The 22865-nt window shown below is 39.0% G+C and overlaps 1 protein-coding gene across 2 annotated transcripts in view; it reads right to left on the minus strand.

The window, feature by feature from the left end:
- Rev1 (Rev1 DNA directed polymerase) overlaps nucleotides 1–22865 on the minus strand; it is a 196563-nt gene that overhangs the window by 162808 nt on the left and 10890 nt on the right. Inside the window, exon 2 of one of the 2 annotated variants that reach the window (XM_067148274.2) lies at nucleotides 2003–2126. In XM_067148274.2, the coding sequence (XP_067004375.2) occupies nucleotides 2003–2126 (124 nt within the window). Of the gene's footprint in view, nucleotides 1–2002; nucleotides 2127–22865 lie in introns of those variants that run through there. The other variant, XM_068227734.1, reaches the window with a different exon arrangement.

Here is a 22865-nt window from a genome sequence, read left to right on the forward strand (position 1 = left end):
GAGTTCACCGGGTGAAAAAGATCATGAACATGACGCGAAACGATACCTGAGTAGCGTAGAGGAGAGATCCTTCCTACATGCTTGCCAGAAACTCACCAAGCTGCCTCCAGCAGTATTCTTACTTATATAGAAAAATTAAAACGGGGGCACTATAAATCTCAGATTTGTGAACATTTTATATGTTGCTATTTGCCTGGTTTGGTCACCTGGATCAGCTGTCATGAAGACAATTTTCTGTTGCCTGCAATAGATCCTGCATCATGTGTGTCCACAAGGCTGCCACCCTCGTAGAAAATTAGAAAACCGTGTCGTGGCATGCGCCCATAAACTTACTTTTTGTCGCAATTTAGCAAAACTCTAGATGGGATGCTAGAGCTTACGCATCCCAGACTCTCTTTGCTTGCCTTTACCCCCTCAGCACAATGGCTACAAACCGGACCTCACCAATTCAAACCAACGGTCTTTCCACTGGCCTGTTCTTGTAAAGATAGTCTTTGTAGCCTTGTTAAACACGCTGTGACATCGTCCAAGCCATGCCATCTTGTAAGTCTAGCCTCTGTGATATCGTCCTAGCTGCACCACATTCGATCTTCACCCTATGTTTCGTGAAGGCATAGCGGAAGGGTAATAGAGTTTACTAGAATCTACACATAGCGCTGGTGAAAGTTTCTCACAATTTTTAAAAATTACAATTCAGTTGTAGTCCACTTCTGTGGTGTAGTAGTTAGCGTGATTAGCCGCCACCAACGTAGGCTCAGGTTCGATTCCCAGCTCTGCCACGAAATTTGAAAAGTGGCACGAGGGCTGGAACGGGGTCCACTAAGCCTTGGGAGGTCAACTCAGTAGAGGTAGGTTCGATTCCCACATCACTGGGCAAGTTGGCCGTGCGGTTAGGGGCGCGCAGCTGTGAGCTTGCATCCAGGAGATAGTGGGTTCGAATCCCACTGTTGGCAGCCATAAAGATGGTTTTCCGTGGTTTCCCATTTTCACACCAGGCAAATGCTGGGGCTGTACCTTAATTAAGGCCACGACCGCTTCCTTCCAACTCCTAGACCTTTCCTATCCCATCGTCGCCATAAGACCTATCTGTGTTGGTGTGAAAATGGGAAACCACAGAAAACCGTCTTCAGGGCTGCCGACAGTGGGGCTCGAACCCACTATCTCCCAGATGCAAGCTCACAGCTGCGCACCTCTAAGCGCACATCCAACTCGCCCGATGATTTTTCTTCGGGTATTGCCACAGACGCCCTTCTTCTTCACAATAAATCGCAACACGTTTTGAAGATAAAGCGTACGCGTAAAACAATTCACATCGAGAAGGAGATATAAGGGTTCGACGTTGATTGGTTCTCCCATATGTCTTAGAATGTTGGAGGGGTTGAAGGCTTCAAGGTCAAATTGTTCCTTGTTTCTCCTGACGGAAATTTCCCAAGAACTATTTCTGGTGATTTCCAAGAATTCCCATTTTTGTTCATGGTGTAAACAGATCTTGAGAAATGAGAAGATAATACTGTCGAGCGCATCAGTTACAGTATAACGCACTGGAAGGAAACCGGCTTCTTTAAAATAGATTAAAAAGGCATCAAATAGGCATCAAATAGGCAATTATACTCCAAATAGGCACAAACCCCTGAAATAGGCATTTATAGGCATAATAATACCAATTAAATCTAGCTTAAAGGAACCTGGAACAGATTTATATCTCAAAAGCCTACGTTTCTGAGCACAGGAATAAAATAGGCAAATAGGCAAATTACCGTCTCTAGTCATTACTCAGAACCAGCAATACCTCAGCAACTTCCAAACTGTTACAGCCATTAATGAGACTGGAACATCGGTGGAAGCTACATTTTGCTTTGGCCTGTGCCAAGAGACAGATGCAAAAACCAAGTGTCAGGTTAATATTCAAAATGTACAGACAGAAGCTGATTTTATATACACAGATGTAAGTGGCCTTTAGGAAAATGTAAGTGAAAAGGTGTAATCTAAATCATAAGCTCACCTGTATATCCATTAACAAATATAGCCACTCCTTGGAATATTCCAGAAGAAGTCTCATTGGTTTCTTTTGCCTTTACTAGGAATTGCTCCTCCAGTTTGGCCTTCTTGGCTGCCATATAGCCTCCCTTTAAACACAAATTCAGATATACTCTCAAAATAATTTACAAGAGTTTCTGTTGAAGTCACAAACAGAGAACACTGATGGCAACAAAATGACTATCACAGCCTCCAACAATACATTTTTGACAAAACCACATAAAATACTTCCGTATAATGTCAATACACAAATCACTCAATTTAACAGATTATTAGGGGCTAAGGTTTGTCTGTAAAATCGGATGTTCATCAAATTGCAAATCTTTAAGACAATAAAAGACTTTCAGTGTATTAATATAATTTAATGGAAACAATTTTATAGACTGTACATACCATTTTACAGTACATTCAACCTGATAAAGTTTGAAGTTTCAGTTGTTTTCCACTTGCATACTGTTTCTCGATAATTATTTATCAAAATTCCTGGAAATGTTCATAAAAATGTTTGGTGATAAGCAATCACCACTTGATAGGATGAGGCACCTGTCCATATGTTATCTAACCACTAACATCTCCTCCTGGCTTTGAATTTGGTAGCCTGGGTTACCTTTGTCAATGTCTAACCTACGTTCAATGTCATTCTCATTGTAACTGTCACTAACCTGCTTCATAATGTTGCTAAAATCAGGGGTTTCAATCATATTCTGGTTTGTTTTCATTCAATACTTAATTTTTAAAAATTTCATTATCTGTATTTTTTGGCCAATTATGTCCATTAAATACCAAGTCCATTGAATCGAGAGTTTACCGTAAAGGTTATTCTGAACTGAGAAACTAAAGGGCGTAAGGTATGTTACAGTCCTACAGTTTCCCATTTTAAAAGTTTAATTTCTATTTTCGTTTTGATTTTATGACTTCTAATTGGAATAGCTGCTCATTGTAAATTCAATTTTAATTTTATTTAAGGATTTTAATTAGAACATACACTGCTTATATGAGTGAACTATGCTAATGTATATGCTGTTTTAACATTTAACTACTATGGTGTTTATCAAAAGATTAGTGGAATGAAGAAGTCTTTAAACAAGGCAAAATTTATATACTGGAAAATGAAGTACTTTTCATCATCACGGGGTTAACTTTTATTTAAGAAAATGAAATTCTGGGGAAGAGGAGAGGATAGAATAAACTAGGTTACAGTTTCATAAAACAAAGAATAAATAAAATAATTGAAATGGCAAAATATAGTGGAATGAAATGGTATTTACATTAGGATTAGCATGGAATGTGAGTAAGGAACCTCCTGATTGGATGAAAATAGTAATTTCATTTACATCTATAAATAGGGGAACAAGAAGGATTACAACAAAATTATCAAGGTACATTACACTGCCATTTATGACCGGACACCAATAGGGAGCTGTTATGGTGTCTGCATTCACCACTATCACAGTCCCTACCCTTGCACGAAGAGTTTCCTCTAAGTTTTGGTAGATGTCTCCAGGTATTTTCTTCTATTCCTCCTGCGACATGACAAAAAGTTCTGAAGCCGTTTTGAGGCGGCAATCTGGTCTGGCTGTTAACCAGTGCTGTAACTCATCCCAGAGATGCTCAATTTGGTTTAGATCAGGGCTTTGCACCAGTCATTTGATTTCATTCATCCCCATTTTGACAAACCACTCGGTTATGTCCTTCCTTCTACGAACGGGTGCATTGCCATGTTGAAAAAGAAAAGGGCCAGTTCCCAATTGTTAACACAAGTTGGTAGCATAGAATTGTCTAATACTGCCTGCTAGATTTAGTCATTCATGGTTTGAGAAACTAAAACCAGAGGACCAAGACCAAACCATGAAAAGCAGGCCCACATGATAATGCCTTCTCAGCCAAAATTCAGAGTGGGAATGATGCACTCCAGTAAGTAATAGTCACTTGCTATTCACTACCTCCACACATGTCCACTGGACTCCCACAGTCTGTAGTGTACCCGCTCAAAGCCTGAGTCCCGACCAGCATTTATCTCAGGGAGTGTTACGGTCCGAATCCATCGCAACTAATACTCAATAAAAAAATATTTTGAGATATAAGATCTCAAACTAAATGTAAGGGCGCCATCCAATCAGTACTACAGGGTTGAACGGGACATTCTAATCTTTATCTTTAAGACTCATCATAAAACACACAAATTATATATATATATATTCAGATCAAAGGGAAATTATGAAGGCTCCATCCTAGGGATGGGGACGGATATTTAAACGGTCACTAAGGGTTTACTGTTCTACAAGAACAAGAACCTGGAACTGTTTCCTTGCAAATGCTAAAGGAGCATTTTATTTAAGTAAACAAAATAATTTTTACACACAACAAAATCTGTTGACCCTTGATTTGCCGGTAATTTGGCAAATTATTCCTGAAAAATGATTACATAATATTTATCACTTTTGACCACCCTTCCATTTGTGTGGTAGAACCGTTGATATCTGAAGGTATCAGATTTACCTTCGTTAACACCATGACCATATTTGATCATGGACCAATTACCTGTTGGCTAAGTAGGCGTGATCACATGGACCATGTTATCGCCTCCACTTTGATTGAGATGAGACCAACCCGGGAAACTACAAACTCTCCCCGGGTTCCTAACCAAGATATGCTAATCGTTAGTTGAAGGAATACGACAAAGGAACTCTAACCTAATGGTCCAGATGTAGGGATTTGCCTTCATTTTACACATATTAACTTAACTTATTATTTACAACCAATTGACATTATTACGTTAATTCGCCAGCTGACTTCCCTAGTATCATCCATCATCATCCAAAATAATAAGAAAAATAAATAAAATAAAAAAATATTTTATTAAATATTATTATTATTATTATTATTATTATTATTATTATTATTATTATTATTATTATTTGTGGAGATCATGATTATCGTAACCCGTAATCATCCTCGGAATAATATTTCAACTTTTCGTGATTTTTATTTTCATCTGAAATAAATAAAAGTAGGTAGCTTCTTTGATTATTCTTCTTCTCCTTCTTCAAATATTCTCATTGTTATTATTATTATTTAAAAATCTCAAATTTTTCATTTCAACTCTCAATATCATTATGTCCAAAATATTTAAAAAAAGTAAATTCTTCTTCAAAAAAATAAGTTTTTTTATATATATTTATTATTATTATTATTAATTTTAATTAATTTCGCCTGTTACACGGTAGTCCACTGTTAATATGTTTAATGCATAACCCCTTTTACAATTTCGATTTATTTTGGCACTAATCAATCCAGATATGATTTACTTGGAATATTATTATTATTATTATTATTATTATTATTATTATTATTATTATTATTATTATTATTATTATTATTAATAGTAGTATTATTCTTTCGAGAATCTTTATTTTTATTCCCCATCTTTATAATTTAGCCACATACGTTCTCTCCCAAACAGAAATCACCAAGATCCGAATTCACATCGGTCGGGACATAATAGTGTTCGAACCCGCAACCTTATTTTCGTACTGTCGTTAATTCATGGAGACCATATGCTCCTAAGACAATTCTCAAATCCCATAACACCTCGCAGTTGGGCAAATACCTCCAATCTGTGCAAGTATTAAATTATTCCTTCCTTTTCCATTTTGAAGTCCATTTGTCCATTGGAACTCAAGACATTTTCACTAATTAACCCTCGGTGTGTGGACTCTATTCTGCCACTCAAGACACCGGTATATAAATACAACCTCTATGTGGGCCTTAAGATCCATCTATTTCTTCATCAACATCAGTACAATTCACTTTCATTTCGGGCCGGATTTCTGTCCCATAAAACTCCAAATCTCAACCTTTGGCTCAAATCACTCTGGGCTTCAAACATAGCGTGACCATATTATCAAAATGCCTATCTCGTTTCTACCACAATTTATTTATGATTATTATGGAGTCCAAAACGTTAAATCAAAAATTAGTGTTAAAACCGGATTCACTGCCCAAATTATAATTATTCACGGCACATGTGATCTCCACATTTAAATTACTTTAATTTGCAATAATTCTATCCAACTAGGCCCGTGCCTTTATTCTCAAAGATTATTATGAAACACGCCTTTACACATTACCAAATTTTAATGTACTACTTCGACACTTGTACAGATTATTATTATTATTTTGTCCACTGGCAAACTTCGCGATATTTACAAACAAATCAATGGACTTCATTCCGTCCCACAACAATTTAAATCACTTGGCAATCCTACCTCTGGATTATCTTAACAACATGCCTTAATATCTATAAAAGTTCCGATAACGGAAAAACACTTTGGAAGCACTTCTAAATGAATATTAACATTATCTTTACGTGAAACGTGCTCCATATCATATCAAACAACTCAAGCACTTGAATGAACAATTCAACCTTACTATACTCTATTTAATAATCAAAATTATGATGAGTGCTCGATCTAATCATGTACATATTAATTTGTCCCTTTGTCTATCTATCTTTGAATTTATACGAGCCGGAAACGGCTCATTTCACAATCAAGTTACCATGATAAAATAATATGATTTCCTCTCCCTAACGATAGCAATCTACTAATATTTTAAAAGGTTACTCATCTCTGCCATTGTAGTCTGCTAAAACCGGACGAGAAGCACAGGCCCCGTCCAGTCTTTAGCCCTGCATTCCACTGGTATTCATGCCAGCTTGAAGAATTAATCCTTGACCCTTTTCAACTTTACACATTTTGAATAAAAACAAATAAAATAACTGTTGCACTCTGGAATAATTTCCACCCTAAATTCTACTCACAAATTTTACACTCTCGGCCTTGTATCTAGCCCACTTAATGTAGATATACATTCTTCATTCCTTTCCCGGACACTAGGAACATGGGATACCTCGGGATCCCCTTTACAACGGCCCGTGCGCACACTTGAATTTCCCGTCTCATGTTCGTGTAGCTGACCAGGTATCAGTTTAGAATCGACTGTTTACTAGGTGACATAAACACTCGTGACCGTTCTCATGTAACGCACTTCCTAATCTGTTGGTAGAATCTCACACTCCGTAAGTTATGCTTTACTGAGTCCTGTCTATTTGAAACACTTCATATTAGTATACTGCTCAAGACTGTAATATGAGCTACATCACGTCATGAATCACTGTACTATGTAACAATATAATACTTCGAACTCTACTCCACAAGTAAGTACACACTCGCACCTCTGGCGTAATCACGGCTCGAACAAAATATCAGAAGTTGTCACGCACCCCTGGCGTGGTGACCACTCGAACGCTTTGTCAAAAGTAGTTACGCACCACTGGCGTGGTGACCGCCCGAACACTTTGTCAGAAGTAGTTGTCAGTCCTTGTCCACGACCTCATATTTATACTTGTATCCCCTCTCTTCCGAGTTCACCGGAGTTCATCTTGGGACGCGCAGTCCCGATATCTTCATACGACACTTTGCGGATCGGCCCGTGGCTTAAATATGTGATCCAATGATGTAATTATGTTCTCAAAGGCTCTATACCAATTCTCAACTATTATCGTTCGCTGGTAATGGATATATTCGCGAATTTAGCTGCCGTATCCCGGCTCGGGATTTCACGCTCTTTTGTGGCTTCCTTTGCCTTCAGCCAATCAATGAATAGCGTCCATGAATTCTCAGAATTACACCATGCAATCTCCCGCAATTATTAACTTTTTATAAGTTTTATGATATAGTAAGGCTCCTAAATTCCACTTTATTCTGAATTGATAATTCACTTCCTTCTATCAGTTTAATCCACGGAGTTAGCCTCGCTAGTGCTTCTTACAATACGAAGTTGTCGCCTTGCTTTGGTCAAGTAATTTTTCCATTGGTCCACCTAAACCACGTGACCGGGAAGGCTCATATTTTTTTCTTCCAGTGCCAACCCCACGTTCAACTCCCGCTAGTTACATGGAGATACCCCGCCATCATTTCTCAGAAATTTGCACCCGGCTCTCTGCGCTCTTTCCACTACCTAGACTGCCCGGGGCTATGAAAACCTTCCGCAACTAGTCAACAACTCGTGCCTTTCTCTTTCCCCCTCGTCACGATTTCTGAGAATTCTAATTCTGCTGTTCATTGTTTTTGTTAATCTCAATGGAGACAATATTCTGGGCATGTTTCACCATACCATCTCGGCCTGGCCTGTTCTTACTGTATGTACAGTACGATCTTCTTGCTTCTGAAAATGAAATATATATTCCTCCATAACTAATTATAATTGCATGACGCTTATCACACCCCCTCCAGGGCGCAGTAGCGTGATTTGTCACTCCATTTGATGCTCTTCCAATGCTCTAGATTCCAGAGGCGGAGTGTTTTGCTTGAATTATTGTGAACTGTGCTTTGAAACTTGCAGTCTTGTTAAATTTTCAAAGTTTGTACTGAAGTGTATTTGTAAATATGCCTAAACGTAAATGCAAATTTACAGACAAAATGAAGAAAAAGTCTGGATGTTTTGGAAATGGATGAAATAAATATGAAGGCAAGTGCACCGTTTGTAATGCAGGTGCATTTGTTTTGGTCGCAAACAAAGGATCACAGAATCTGGAAGCTCATGTTCAAAATACAAAACACAAAAAGTTTGACATCAGCAATACCAAGTTTCTTTGTACAACCAGAAACCAGCGATGGCATTTATGCAACAGAAGGAACGCTACCTTTCCACTATGTGAAGCATCATAGTAGCTACAAGTCAACAGATTGTACTACTGTTCTTATGAAGAAAATATTCCTAGATTCTAAAAGTGTGAAGAAAATCAAAAGTGCCCACATGAACTCGGAAGCAATTGTGAATTGTTGTCTCCTTATACATTGCAAACCATGTTGGGCACAATGAAAATCATATTGTTTTGTGGTGTGGCTACCGACGATAGCAATCCCCCATCCTGATTCAGTACTTTGAAAAAAATGGGGAAATGAAGTCTAAACTCAGACTTCCAAACAAAGCCAAATGAGACTGCACAAACTATTGCAGATTATGTGAAAACATTACTTGAAAAGTTTCACCTTAGAGAAAAGAACTATTGCCTTTTCTGATGATAACTGTAATACGATATAACAATGGGGTTCGAAACCACCATCTCCCGAATGAAAGCTGCAGAACGCTACTAACTGCATGACCAACTCACTCGGTAATGAAAGATTCCCTAGGTCTTGTGACCTAATACCATCAGGTTGGAAATGAACAAGAGTTGACCAGGTGAGGTCGGAGAGGACAGATGAAAGTGAGGAGCCTGCACAAGTAAGTGGAAGCAATGCCACGACTCAGCTAAGGGCCCTATGGTCGCCAACCCACACTCTCAATTTAAAAGCTTGTTGGGCACCTTTTAGTCACCTCTTACGACAGACAGGAGATACTATGGGTGTTAGTTTTACCGCCCCCACCCAAGGGGGATAAAGACTGCAAATCAAGATGTTTTTCCAATAAACAGATGCCCCTACAGAGTGAAAAAAGTTAACGCATAACTATTTCATAATAACTGATTTAATTAATGTTCCTGGCTTTATGTTCCACTAAGTACTTTTATGGTTTCCGGAGATGCTGAGGTGCTGGAATTTTGTTCCACTGGAGTTCTTTTACATGCCAGTACATCTAACAACACGAGGCTGAAGTATATCAGTACCTTCAACCGCTACCAGACTGAGCCAGGATTGAATCCACCAATTTGAGTTCAGAAGTCAGTGCTCTATCGCCTGAGCTATTCAGCCAGGCTGTCTCACAGTTCCTTTACGTGCCATTAGATCAACTGACACAAGGCTGTTTATTTAAACACCTTCAAACATCACCGGACTGAGCCGGGATCGAACCTGTTAACTTGAGTTCAGAAAGCTACTTTGCCTGGCAGTGGAAATTGATCAGATGGTAAGCTTCGTCTTGGGTATTACATTTCAGCTCATATCATCTGCCCAACCAATGCCCACTGAGTAATACTCTCCACTTACTGATACACTAAATAAAATCACGTGATTTTTAAACAATACAAGAATACTACATCTGTTCTCAAAATCGGGAGATTACCGGGCGAGTTGGCCGTGCGCTTGCATCCGGGAGATAGTAGGTTTGAATCCCACTATCGGCAGCCCTGAAGATGGTTTTCCGTGGTTTCCCATTTTCACACCAGGCAAATGCTGGGGCTGTACCTTAATTAAGGCCACGGCCGCTTCCTTCCAACTCCTAGGCCTTTCCTATCCCATCGTCGCCATAAGACCTATCTGTGTCGGTGCGACGTAAAGCCCCTAGCAAAAAATAAAAAAAAATAAAAAATAAAAAAATCGGGAGATCGGTCTCGGCAATCATAAGCGTGGCAAAAAGGATGTAAAATTGTGAGTCTCCTGTTTAAATCTGGGGAGTTGGCAAATCTGCAATGCAGATTCCAGGAAACAACATGGCAATCGGTTCTACTTCTTATGCACCATCATCCCCTACTCCCGGTTAAAGAAAAAAAAAAGAAAAAAAAAAAAAAAGAGAAAAGTATCCATAAACAGTTTCTGAAAAACAACAATGCGAAGCATTTATGAAAGGGTCAAGATTGCAAACAAAACCGTTCCAGCAACTGGCTGAAAATTCTAGACATCATATGCTTGGGAGAGGTGGGACACTTGAACACACAAATACTCAAATTCGCGAGCAAATGTAGACCAAATTCTGAAATGTACATAACACAGGACACGCAATTACTACTGACTTTTAAAGATGTGGGCAAAAGAAGCAGCATTCTTGCTGGACACTGATAATTTTAAAGCCAGTAAGCATTTCCTGCGCCAATTCAAAGAGTACCATAAAATGACAAATCACAAGGTTCATTACTAGGCGGGATGCTACTCATGACACTGCTGTGAGAAACAGAGCATTCGAGTTTGTACGTGAAATTACAGACTTCATTTCTGGGAATGTAATTGATAATGACATGATGTACAGTAGTGTTGGCTACCGAGTGTGTGATTCAAAGCAGTGTATCGATTCATTCAAGTGCCCGAGTGAACCAATTCACAGGAACAGCGAGCTCACAGCACACAATTCAGCTGACTCGCAGCAGACAGTGCTGAGTGGCGCAATAACGGATCGATGAGACACAACACACGCGGTTCATTATCGGCACACTGGATATTGGCGAGGAGCTGAACTTCCGCTGCAGCGAGACATATAGAGCCATGACACACTGAAAGAATCGTACGCAATCATGGATGAGTGAGACAACACACGTGCGGCTCATGATCGGCACACTGGACATTACAACAGTATTTAAATATTTTATTATTAAGGTCCACCTTTTCAATACACACTGTACAATGTTTCACATTACATTTACGTTCAGGGACTAGTTTAGACCTAACTGTAGATTATCATCAGCCTTAAAACAAATCACACAAATATATTGAAAATAAACAATATGTAGACACAATGTTCTTGAAAAACTGTACGCGCAACTCATAGAATTGAAGTTAAGACTGGTTCATAAAATAAAACTCTGTTGAAAGTTTAAGCATTTTAAGACACAGTGCAGTGTCAATGGCATAAAAATGATATGGACATACCATGTATGAATTAAGGTAAGGTTCAAGAGATGCGCTGCACTACATTAAAAATTTGCTACTGATAGAGATTCATAAAAAGCCGGTGCGCCGCACTACATTAAAAAGTTGCTTCTGATAGAGATCCTTAAAATGTTGGTCAAGGATGGTGCGTAGAAGTTCAATAAAGGCTGGCTCCTTAAATAAGCTGCTTTCTACTCAAAGTTCAACTGAGCTGAAGTCAAGCTGTCCTCCCAAGATATTCATATATTCAGTATACATGAATACGATGCATGATGTTAGAAAGGCTCTTCTGTTTTAAGAATCTTGAAAGATGACGATTTTTGCGCATGGAGGTCTAAATATATAATAGTAACTAAAGGTGGTTGGATTTCGCAGTTCAATGCGGACCGTACAGTTGACCTGGATAAATGACAGCTAAGACAGAAAGAGTTATGTTAGAGGGAAGAATATAATTAAATGACATGTTGTATGGGAATCACCTCACGCTGCAACATGTTGAGTGAAGCTGGATATGAAGCGTGAATGAGGAGTGGAGTGGATGAGGTTTTAATAAAGCCTTGAGAAGGAGGTGCGGGGAGGAAGAGAGGAGAGAAGAAGGAAGGGAAGTGAAAAGGAAGGAGATCAAGGCGGGGCTGAGGGATGCGGGAATACAGATGATTGCCTAAGTACAGTGCACTCCCGATAATTCGCATGCGGATAATTTGCTTTGCGGTTAATTCACGGATCTCGGAGAGTTAATTTCTAAAGTATTAATTCTTACACCCACTAAAGCAGGGAGCACACTGCTTCAGTTCCGTTCTGTTCAGCTGACCTTGGATATTGTGATAACGTGTAACCAAACCTCCATCCGCACACTGCTTCATTTCCGCACGCTTCAGCGTTTCTCCGCCCAGTATCCGTTCAGTTGAGCTTTCCCTTACGAATAAAGTTGACGGAAGACGGAAGGTAGACCCCACCTTGTGAGCCTTCAGTGAAGTGTTTTATTTGAGTTCAATGAGTATGATCAAAGAAGAACTGCTGACTAAAGTCGTAAAAAGACATCCTGATATGATGATATGGGAAGGAGAAGATAAAGTCAATCGGCAAGAAGTGATAAAGAGAAAGCAACTCCGTCCACGGTTACTATGCAAAGAAAGAGATCAAATATTTCTGTGTCCAATGAGTAGGACAATTTTTTAACTGACAAATGTGCAAATGTGGATGGAAAGCCAAAAGTTTGATGAAACCGTGGAATAAACAGTGAGATATTTTAGTCCTCTGCTACAAATTGAATTTAAATCTAAAATAACTACTCTAGTGACGGAATATGACAGGCGGTACACTGGCTTATAGTATTATACAATTCTAATTACTTTGACCGTAGTATTGTTAAATAAAAATATGAAAGGAAATCAATAGTTACTTCACTGTTACTGCCACCAGGTGATATTGGTTTTCTGAAATTTGATTTTTTTAGGGGTAGAACGCTTAGCAACTCAAAAACTTGGAGATTGATATTCTGAAATATTTACAGAAGTTGTGCTCATCAAGTAGCAAGTCCAGAAAGTGAAGGTAATATTCACCACAGTGTTACCTTTTTAAATGAATTTCATGTATACAAAATCTTCTCTTTCATTTCTTCTTCTTCTTCTTCTCCTCCTTCTCCTTCGCAGTCTATAATTTCTCTGTCTTTGGACAACGAGCTCAACATTATTACAGGCGCTATTCCAAGCCAGGTTCACTGACAGCTTCCTAACGACACAGAAGGTATGTGCGGCGGGCGAGCTGATGCGAACGGATACGCGGGAAACTGAACTGAACTGAACCGAGTGGGACGGATGCAATGTGCTCCCTGCTTAATTATCACACTGAGTAAAATGATCTCTGCCTAGTTTAAAAGAATTTTAATGCGATGCGTGGAGACAAAATCAGTGATATTTGAGGAGACTGGACTTCGTTTCTCTACAATGTAGCTGTAGGCCTATATGCACACTGCTGCCAGAATGCTGCAAACTTGGAAACATTCGAGCACGTTGCTGCGCATGGCACAGCACAGATTACCATAATCTTGGAAGCAGAAACAATGAAAGAGGAATGCACTCGGAATTTACCCTCCCTTTCCCCACAGCCCAAGGTCGCTGAACTGTAAGCCAAGTGAAGTGTAGGTGCGCCAGCAGCGAGTGTATTGTAGGCTACTGTACAGTACTTGGGAAGGGTGAACGGAGTGCGGAAGTCTTTTCGAAGTTTCGAATAAGTCAGTAGTAAGAGTTTTCAATATGAGTGGTCGAAAAATGAAATATAAAAGGTTAACCATCAGTGAAAAACTGAAAATTATAGAAAGACTGGAAAAAGGCGAGGCGTCATCAAAGTTAGCCTGCGAGTTTGGTGTGGGTGAAACAACAGTGAGAGACACGAAGAAGCGAAAGGAAACCCTCATCAAATTTTCTGCTAATTGTGATCGTTCATTGTTCCGGAAATCAATGAGAACATCGGACTATGCAAATCTAGACGAAGCCATGATACAGTGATTTAATCAAAAACGAGCGGAAGGTATTCTTGTGTCCGGCCCAATGTGTGCTGAGCAAGCAAAACATTTTCACGATGCTCTTGACTTAGAAGGCGATTTTAAAGCATCTTCTGGCTGGCTTACGCGGTTTAAGAAACGCTACAGAATACGAGAAATTGCTATTCACGGAGAGTGTCTCAGCGCAGACACGGATGCTGCTGAAAAGTTTTCACAGGAATTTCAATCATTCATTGAAAAAGAACAGCCTGACCTTAAGACAACTTTACAATGCAGACGAAACAGGGTTGTATTGGAAATGTTTACAGTCTCGAACATTAGTGATGCAACAAGAACAGCAAGCCCCAGGCCACAAAACATGCAAGGAAAGAATAACCATTATGCCATGTGCTAACGCAAGTGGTGATCATAAATTAAAATTATTAGCGATAAGGAAATCCAGAAACCCCATTGTTTTAAACGAGAGAATGTGCCTTTGCAGTACTACCATCAAAAGGCAGCGTGGATGGACACAGATATTTAAGGACTGGTTTCACAATCATTTTGTGAAACAAATGACGGCCTACCTAATTAAGCAGTCACTGCCAATTAAAGCAGTGCTCTTGATTGACAACAGGCCTTCTCATCCACATGAAGGTGAACTTAAAGAAGGTGATATTTACGTGAAATACCTTCCCCCTAATGTAACTTCTATTCTCCAACCTATGGACCAAGGCGTTATTGCTGCTTTAAAAAAGAAGTACATGTCAACTCTGTTATAGCAACTGCTTGAGAAAGGCATCGATATTCCAACATTTTGGGAGGACTTCAGTTTGTTGGATGCTCTTCATGCAGTCAGTAAGTCATGGGACAAAATTACCGCTACTACGCTTGCACGATCATGGAAATCTGTTCTAGGTGAAGAGCAAGCATTTACCGGCTTCAGTGACGATGATATTTCGAACGGGCAATGTAGTCTCGCTGCGATTATATCATTACTGAAAACCCTGGATAAATGCCAAGATGCAGAAGAAAGTGACATTATTGAGCGGTTAGATGTCGATAAGGACGATTATGATTTCAGACATGAAAGTGTGGAGGATATTGTACGGAATTTGACGGTTGGTAAGGAAGACGGAGATTCAAATGATATCGAGTGCGACAGTGATGCAATGGAAACTCCGAAAGTTTCCCACAGCCAAGCTAGTGTCTCTATAGACACACTTATCTCTTACATAGAAAATAAAGATGAATTTTCATTTTCAGATATTGTTTTCTTGAGAAAGGTACTATCCAAAATTAGAAAAAATGAACAATCATCTAAGAAACAAAAACTGATGACCGATTTTTTTCATTAGATACGAATGTTGACATAATCCACATGTTGTTTTGTAATTTTTGTAATGTTTGAATCCTACCATAGTCAGCAGTTAAGATATTTTCTGTGGTTTCCCATTTTCACACCAGGCTAATGCTGATGCTGTACCTTAAAGCAACGGCCCCTTCCTTCTATCTCCTAGCCATTTCCTATCCCATCACCGCCATTAAGACCTATGCGTGCCAGTGTGGCATAAAGCAACTTATTTGATTTATACTGTAGGCTACTTATTGTGAACAGAGGGGGACACGAGAGAAACCTCCCAGTAGGGTGTATTTGCATGTGATATTGTTATACATCTGGGTGTCTCCTGGGTAACGGACTAGGACTCATCCTAGATGGCTGATTCTCTCACACCAGAAGCAGAACTAATCAATCTTAAAATATGTTTTAAGAAACGGCTCTTTTCAGAGTCATCCATGACAATAATATCCATAAATATTGAAGGCTTGTCAGCTGCCAAAGAAGAACTTTTACAAAAACTATGCCAAGATCAGAAATGTGACGTCTTGTGCATTCAGGAAACGCATAGGGATGAACAACAAAAACGTCCAAAGATTTCAGGAATGATTTTAGTTGCAGAAAGGCCACATGCAAAATATGGCAGTGGTGTATTTGTAAAGCCAGGTCTCCAGATCAGCAGTACTCATTATACTGAAAATAATGACATCGAAATAATCACCGTGGAGCTAAGCAACATGACCATTACGTCTGTGTACAAGCCTCCAAATGAAAAGTTCTCTTTCTCGCCACCTGCAAATTTTGGTAAACACACAAAGTCAATAGTAATCGGTGACTTTAACAGCTGTAGTCACGTCTGGGGATATGCTCAAGAAGATGAGAATGGAGAGATCGTCATTTCATGGGCTGAAACTCAGGAGCTTTCCCTTATTCACGACAATAAGATTTATTACTTGTAATAAGATTCCCTCCTCCTTCAACAGTGGAAGATGGCACCGAGGGTATAACCCAGATCTTCTCTTTGTGAGCAACTGCTTTGTGCAGCAATGTTCTAAAGAAATGGGCTCACCAATCCCAAGAACACAACACTGGCCAATAAATATGTCACCTTTCTTCATCCATAAGACTGCACGATGTTCAGTTCAGACAGAGATATAACGTTCGAAAGGCTGACTGGAAAAGGTTTTCCAGTATGTTGGATGAGAGGATAAAAAAAGTCTCTCCTATACCCGAAGATTACGACAAATTCATTGATATTGTGAAATTCTGTTCACAGGCATCAATTCCCAGAGGCTGGAGGACAACTGCTCTGCTGCACGATTACTAAAGGCTTCACGAAGAACACCCATTTAGTGAGCAAACTATTCAAGCAGTACAAAGTGTTCTTTCCTCTATCTCCCAGGCAAAGAAGGAGACGTGGATGAAGTTGATGTCTGAATTCGATATGGGTAGGAGCAGTCAAGAAGCTTGGAGACTTTTAAGATGCTTGAGCAATGATCCTACTCAAGCTAACACACATGCCAATGTAAGTGCAGCTCAAATAGCACACTAACTTTTGCTTAATGGAAAACCAAAACTTTCCATGAAAATAGGGAAGAATCCTATAGTCAGATAACCAGATGAGAACAATGAGTTATCTAAGCATTTCACACTAACTGAACTGGAATTAGCTCTCAGTAAGTGTAAGACTGGGAAGTCACCAGGACTTTATGACCTTCGAATGGAACAAATTAAGAACTTTGGTCCTACTGCGAAGTGCTGGTTGATAGAACTCATGAACAACTGCGCTCAGTCTTCCATGATACCTAAAATATGGAGGAAGGCTAGGGTCATAGCCATTCTAAACCCAGGCAAAGATAAAAATGACCCTAGAAGCTACAGACTAATCTCCTTATAGTGCCATATTTTTAAGATTCTGGAGAGACTTATCCTCAATAGGTTGACTGATAAAATTGAGCCACTTCTGATTCCACAGCAAGCTGGTTTCAGGAGAGGGAAAAACTGCACATTGCAGATGTTAAAATTAAGTCAACATATTGAAGATGGTTTTGAAAGCCGGAAAATCACAGGAGCTGCCTTTATAGATCTCTCGACAGCATATGATACTGTTCACTGAATTCTCCTAGAAAAGGTATATAGTGTGACAAAGGACTTTCATCTGATTTGTGCCAATAGAAACCTACTTCAAAATCGAAGTTTCTTCATTGAGTTCCAGGGAAAAAGAAGCAGGTGGAGGATACAGAAGAACGGACTACCTCAGAGAAGCGTGTTAGCACCAATGCTTTTCAATATTTACACCAATGTTCAGCCTCTTCCCACCAGTGTGAATAGTTTCATCTATATTGTGTCATCACTTCTCAGAGGGATAACTTTGAGATGATTGAACAAACTATCTCCAAAGCTCTAGACACTCTCGCTGGCTATTACAAGAAGAATCAACTAACACCAAACCCAACTAAGACGCAAGCCTGTGTTTTCCATCTAAACAACAGAGAAGCTTCCCGAACTTTGAAGGTCACTTGACAAGGCATAGCATTACAACACTGTCCTACCCCGAAGTACCTCGGAGTTAATCTGGATCATGCCTTAACCTACAGAAAACAGTGTTTGAACATCAAGCAGAAAGTGGCTGCTAGAAACAATATTGTGAGGAAGTTAACTGGAACATCTTGGGGAGCACAATCAAACACAGTGATGACATCTGCCCTTTTGCTCTGCTATTCTGCAGCTGAATACGCATGTCCGGTGTGGTACAAATCTTGGCATGCCAAAGCAGTTGATGTAGCACTCAACGAGACCTGCCGCATTATTACTGGATGTTTGAGACCTACACTTTTGGAAAAAAGCGTATTGCCTTGCAGGGATAGCACCTCCCGATATCCGCTGTGAAGTGGCAGTCAAGAAAGAAAAGAGAAAGACGTTAACAGCTGAAGCCCACCCTTTGTTTGGATATGAGCCACCACGCCAGCGCCTTAAGTCTAGGAAAAGCTTCTTGAGAGTAACCAAAAGACTTGCAGGAACAGCACAGCAAGCAAGAATTCAAGAATGGCATGCCAGGAGTCAACATACGAGTATCAGTCAATGGATGACCCCAAAAGAAGAATTCCCTCCTGGCCATGTTACAAACTGGGTGAATTGGAGAGCACTGAATAGACTGTGCTCTGGTGTTACGCGGTGCAGGGTCAACCAGAAGAAATGGGGTTTTGAAGTGGGTAGTACCTTGTGTGTATGTGGAGAAGAGCAGACCACAGCCCATTTGCTGCAATGTAGTTCATGCCCATTCAGTTGCACAACAGAAGACCTGGTTAAAGCGAAGCCAAATACACTTGATGTTGCAAGGTTTTGGGCTCACATAGTTTAATGTGGCTCTTCGTCACTGAAGAATTTATATTATGTTTTATGTTCATGTTCTTTCCTCATATTTAATTTAAAACTTATGTATGCTTCTGACACGATATAAATAAATTGTGAACACAGGTAATTTTACATCTAATTATATATATTAGAGCTATAACTTTCAGAGAACTGTGGAAAACCATAAGTTAGTGTATAAAGTTTGAGTTATGTCAGATTATTATTATTATTATTATTATTATTATTATTATTATTATTATTATTATTATTATTATTATTATTATTATTATTATGGATTTTCCATGGTTTAGAGGGATGTAAGAAGGTGCGGGCATAAACAGGTGGACAGAGAAAAAATTTAAACCTGAATTTAAAATTCTAAAATTTGAAATTTTATTTCTTTCCTTGTTTCTTTATTTTATATTTTCTTTCTAAATGAAAGATAAACAACACCAAATAACAGTAGGATAGACAGCGTTGAGCTCATTAGCTCTAGTAACAAGAATGATTTGACAACCCTAAAATAAGCAGGTACATAATAAATAACAGAATGAGCTTGAAGCTCCAACGTTACAACTCTTCCAAAGAGCACTACTGCTCCAATCAATTACAAATAAGGAAACGGGGTTTACCACATTCGAAAGAGCGTCTTTGCTCCACACAATTACCTAGGAGACTACTCTCCAAAATTTACAGATTCAAGCCTCTCCAAGGCACAGTCTAACTTTTACATTAGGTAATATACAACCAGTTTCCACTGTCTTATTAGCTCGACAGTCTAAGTTACATTTATAAGAATAGTTAAACATTAACAGAGGGAATAAGTGCCCATTCTACCTGACCTTGGTGAAAAAAGAAAAGATTTAATATGTCGGCCTTAAACTAAAATGTTAGGATGCAAACACTTGCGCTCCTTTGAAGTTCACTTGAAAATACTTAATACCCTATGTGGGCTTATGGCCCAAATTTACAGAGGCTAAGCCTATACTACGGAGATGACTAGATGGAAGGAAAATTTCAAATTACAATAGGAAGAGATCAATTTTAAAGTTCACGAAATCATAGTCACCCCAATACCAAGTTGAATAGAATTAAAAGAGGGTTCACACTCTTTATTCCCTGAGTTAGAATAAAGTCCTTACACTTATTTGAAAATTTACATTGAAAAATTGAAATTTACATTACGAAAGGATTTTGAAACCTTCCCCTCAAGTTAGCTTTTTGAGACTATCACATGATTAAAAGATGTCAGCCATTACCTTGAGAGGGTGGGCTTTCCGACGATGGGCGAGGCATACCCCCTGCCTCTGACACACACTAAACCTCTTGACTGGAGCGATGGAAAACACAACATGGCCCAAACGGTCCCAGCTTTTATAGCGGAGAGGATGGTTCCAGAACTCTCTGGGCCGAAGCCCTGTACACACCCACATTTTCTATTGGTTAATTAAATAAATATTATAAAATCCTGATTGGCTAAAATTTTAAGAAGGCGGGAAGAGATAAAAGTGCTAGTAACTTCAGAACACTAAAAACAATCTACAAACAATTCAGTTTAGAAAACGTATGAATACCATAATTCACTTGAAAATTAATTTTTCATCCTCCCACCAGAGGGGGCACATAAATCGACAGCAGGGACATCTGGCGATAAACTTTCAAACTTCTTCCAATACACAGTTTGAAGTACACGATACAGATGGCCTTCTAAAAGGCACCCTGTTTAAATGCACGGAGCAAGCGTACCTCCAGTACAGACCTCCACCCCCTAAAGTCCTTCCATGGTTGATACAGTTTTGAAATTTAGCAATTTAGAAAATTTTGAATTTGGAGTCAGAAAATTTCTTGATGGAGAGTTCATTCACCAGATATTTGAAGAAAATAATTCTTGCTGTGATTTCTGAAGTTGTAGAAGTCCAGTCAGTTATGCCCAAAGTTGACAGCAAGAGCGGCTGCCACTGCCGATGCCAGGGCGGGGCTCCCGGACCCCCCCACCAAGTACCCTCAGATACGTCTCTCCCGCTACCTTGAGAGGGGTAGCCATGGTGATGGTCGCCACGGACCAAATCTGGAATTCTGCCCAATGATGAAGTGGGTCGTTGTGGAACCGCATCTCAGCCCTTGCCGCTAATGATGGTGCTTAAGTTTACCGTAGTGAAGGAGACTGGACCAGAGCGAGGTGGACCCTTACCTCGTGCCAGAATCTCTTGCCAGTTGTTATGACAAGGCCTCAGATGATATTAAGTACTGCAACAATAATTTCCTGGGCAACAGTAACTGTTTTTATGGAAAGAGGTTTTTCTTGTGTTATGTTGCTTGGCAGTAAAGGTTGGCAGCGTAGAGGACAAGTGCATGATATCCTGGCTCAGGCTTGGAGGCAGGGGCAAGGTAATGGCAGACAGGAGGAGAGAAGAAAGAAAAAAAAAAAAAAAAAAAAATACTGAAAGGAAGATTTTTACAAGAGGATAGAAACCAGAAAGGAATTTAAAATTAATTTTCCATTATTAACAGAGGCAGAAGGCCTCCTCTTTAACTTACATATGAAAACAACAGATTCTAAGCAGTTAAGGATAGAAATATAATTAAACTAGCAATGCTATCACTTGGAGGCCTATACTGAAAAACAGAGATTTCATACTGGTTTCACTTGGGACAGATGAACGGTATCAACAAGGACTTGGACATCATCGAAACAATAAATAAAGGCCCACTCCTAGACGTAACGGAGCAATGTTACATTACCCTAGATCAATATTACAATTCCAATTACAATCTAAATGATATTTCGGAAAAACCTACAATTTTATTTGACATGCTTATTTCATTGATTAACAGTTTAAAAATTCCTAAAAATCAATCAGTACATAAAATATTACGTAGCGCGCTAGCTTACTATCCCCGACAAAGCTCACGCCCCCCTGACACACAGATACACGCGACTGCAACCTCTCCTACTTCCCTTTCCCCTACATAATACACCCCACCGCACAGATGAGCCCGCCTGGTGGTGTTTGACATTCAGCATTTGTTCCTCACTCTCTCTACACGCCGTTACATTCAACCTGAGGTGAGTTTCATATCTTCAATTCTTTCCTATAGTACTGCGTCTCATTCTCAATAACTCATACTCAATTTATAATTTCCTTTTTAGGTCCGTGCTGGTTCGAGATTAATACTAATTACTGCCCACTTCCACCTGGCATATAAAATAATATTCAAGATCTCAACCATAGTTTCGGCCTCAGCCACACAGTTATTTATCTTGAAAATATTACGAAGCAAGGTTCAAATACTACAATAAGACTAAACATATCAGAAATCTGCTACTCCTTACATTAGTCAAACATAGACTGATTTGTCAATAACTTTTAAGAAAGAAGAACCTGTATATATTATCAAACGGTAAAGTTGCATATTATGAGGAACCAAAAAACTGTGCTTTCATATTGGCAGATGTTTTGTAGATTTTTTATCAATTTTATATGAACTTCCTGTACATCAACTACACCAAATTTATAGACTTTTTCAATCACCTAAAAAACAATTTTAGACGCACCAAATAATACTGAATTTTTTAAAAAAGACCTGTATAATACAATGGGCATTTTTAATGTCTTTCATGTAGAATAAGACTTGCTGTTTAAAAAACTGTAGTTTAAAATGGCAAATACTCTGTAGAATCACTTATCAATTTCATATAAATTTCTTGTACATAAGCTATACCAAATCATAGACTCTTTCAATTATATACAAAAGAATTTTAGATGCATCAAATAATACTGTATTTTTTCAAAAAAGACATGTTATTTGTATAGTACAATGGGTCAATGTTATCTAGCTATTTTTAATGTTTTGCATGTAGAATAGGACTTGCTGTAAAAAGTATGCCAAACATACATTTTATAATGATTTTATAGCATATTTTTACTTTTTTGAATGTTCCTTGCTATTAAACTTCCAATGGCTGATGATGGCATAGTGGATTGCTGAAACTGCTCCCAAAGATGTATTTTACAATAAGTTAAATAAATATGTAATGTTCTAAACAGACCATTATGATAATGTATTG

The sequence above is a fragment of the Anabrus simplex genome, chromosome 5 (assembly GCF_040414725.1).
Source record: "Anabrus simplex isolate iqAnaSimp1 chromosome 5, ASM4041472v1, whole genome shotgun sequence".
NCBI lineage: Eukaryota > Metazoa > Arthropoda > Insecta > Orthoptera > Tettigoniidae > Anabrus > Anabrus simplex.